Consider the following 870-nt stretch of genomic DNA (forward strand, 5'->3'; position numbering starts at 1 on the left):
GGCAACCATATAATATTCCATCATCATCCACCGATCTACATAATTCGACCTTCCTCAATGAAATAAAACCGGCTTTTCATTTAAATGACTCGACCTTCTTCAGTGAAATAAATCGACATTCCTCAATGAAATAAATCGACTTTTTCAATTAAAGAAATTGACCTTCTTCAATGAAACAAATCGACCTTCTTCAATGAAATGAAATCGACCTTTTTTCAATTATATAAATCGATCTTCTTCAATGAAATAAATTGATCTTTTTCAAGAAATGAATCGACCATACATACACACACCGAACCAATAACCGTATCAAACAATTAAATAAATCGACCTTCTTCAGTGAAATAAATCAAAACTAACTAATTTGCAACCGTTCTACAGGTGTGTTACCGGCCCTTCGGATTCGACGCCACCGAAATCTGCGAACGGACGGCGCTCCTGAACTACACGCTGCAGGGAATTGAGGCCTGTGCCGTCTACGAGGTGTCAGTGCAGGCGGTCTCTCCCTCAGGACGTCGCAGCCAGGCGCTCGAGTTCTTTGTCAATAGCGAGGATGCAGGTGATTAGAAAAAGAGGGCGGGGGGGGGGGAAATAGGGGAAAGAAAGGGAGAAGAAAGGGAGATAGTAAGGGGGAAAATAATGGGGGAATAAATGGGTGGGGGGGAGAAATGGGGAAAGAAAGGTTGAAAGAAGGGGGGGTGGAGAACGAGTGGGAGAAAGTAAATGTATGGGTGTTTGTAGAATGAGGGAAAGAAAAGAATGTTTGGGTGTATGTTAGATTTCTTCGTCAACAGTAACGATGCAGGTGATAAAAAAAGGACGAAAGAAAGGGAGAGAGATATTTGGGCGTTTGTTTATGTGCTTGCATAC

General features: G+C 42.1%; 1 protein-coding gene across 1 annotated transcript in view; it reads left to right on the top strand.

Annotated features, from left to right (window-relative positions):
• LOC119585142 (von Willebrand factor A domain-containing protein 7-like) overlaps nucleotides 1-870 on the top strand; it is a 19876-nt gene that overhangs the window by 14046 nt on the left and 4960 nt on the right. Inside the window, exon 22 of the mRNA XM_037933771.1 lies at nucleotides 382-559. Coding sequence (XP_037789699.1) covers nucleotides 382-559 — 178 coding nt within the window. The remainder of the gene's footprint in view (nucleotides 1-381; nucleotides 560-870) is intronic.

The sequence above is a fragment of the Penaeus monodon genome, chromosome 19 (assembly GCF_015228065.2).
Source record: "Penaeus monodon isolate SGIC_2016 chromosome 19, NSTDA_Pmon_1, whole genome shotgun sequence".
NCBI lineage: Eukaryota > Metazoa > Arthropoda > Malacostraca > Decapoda > Penaeidae > Penaeus > Penaeus monodon.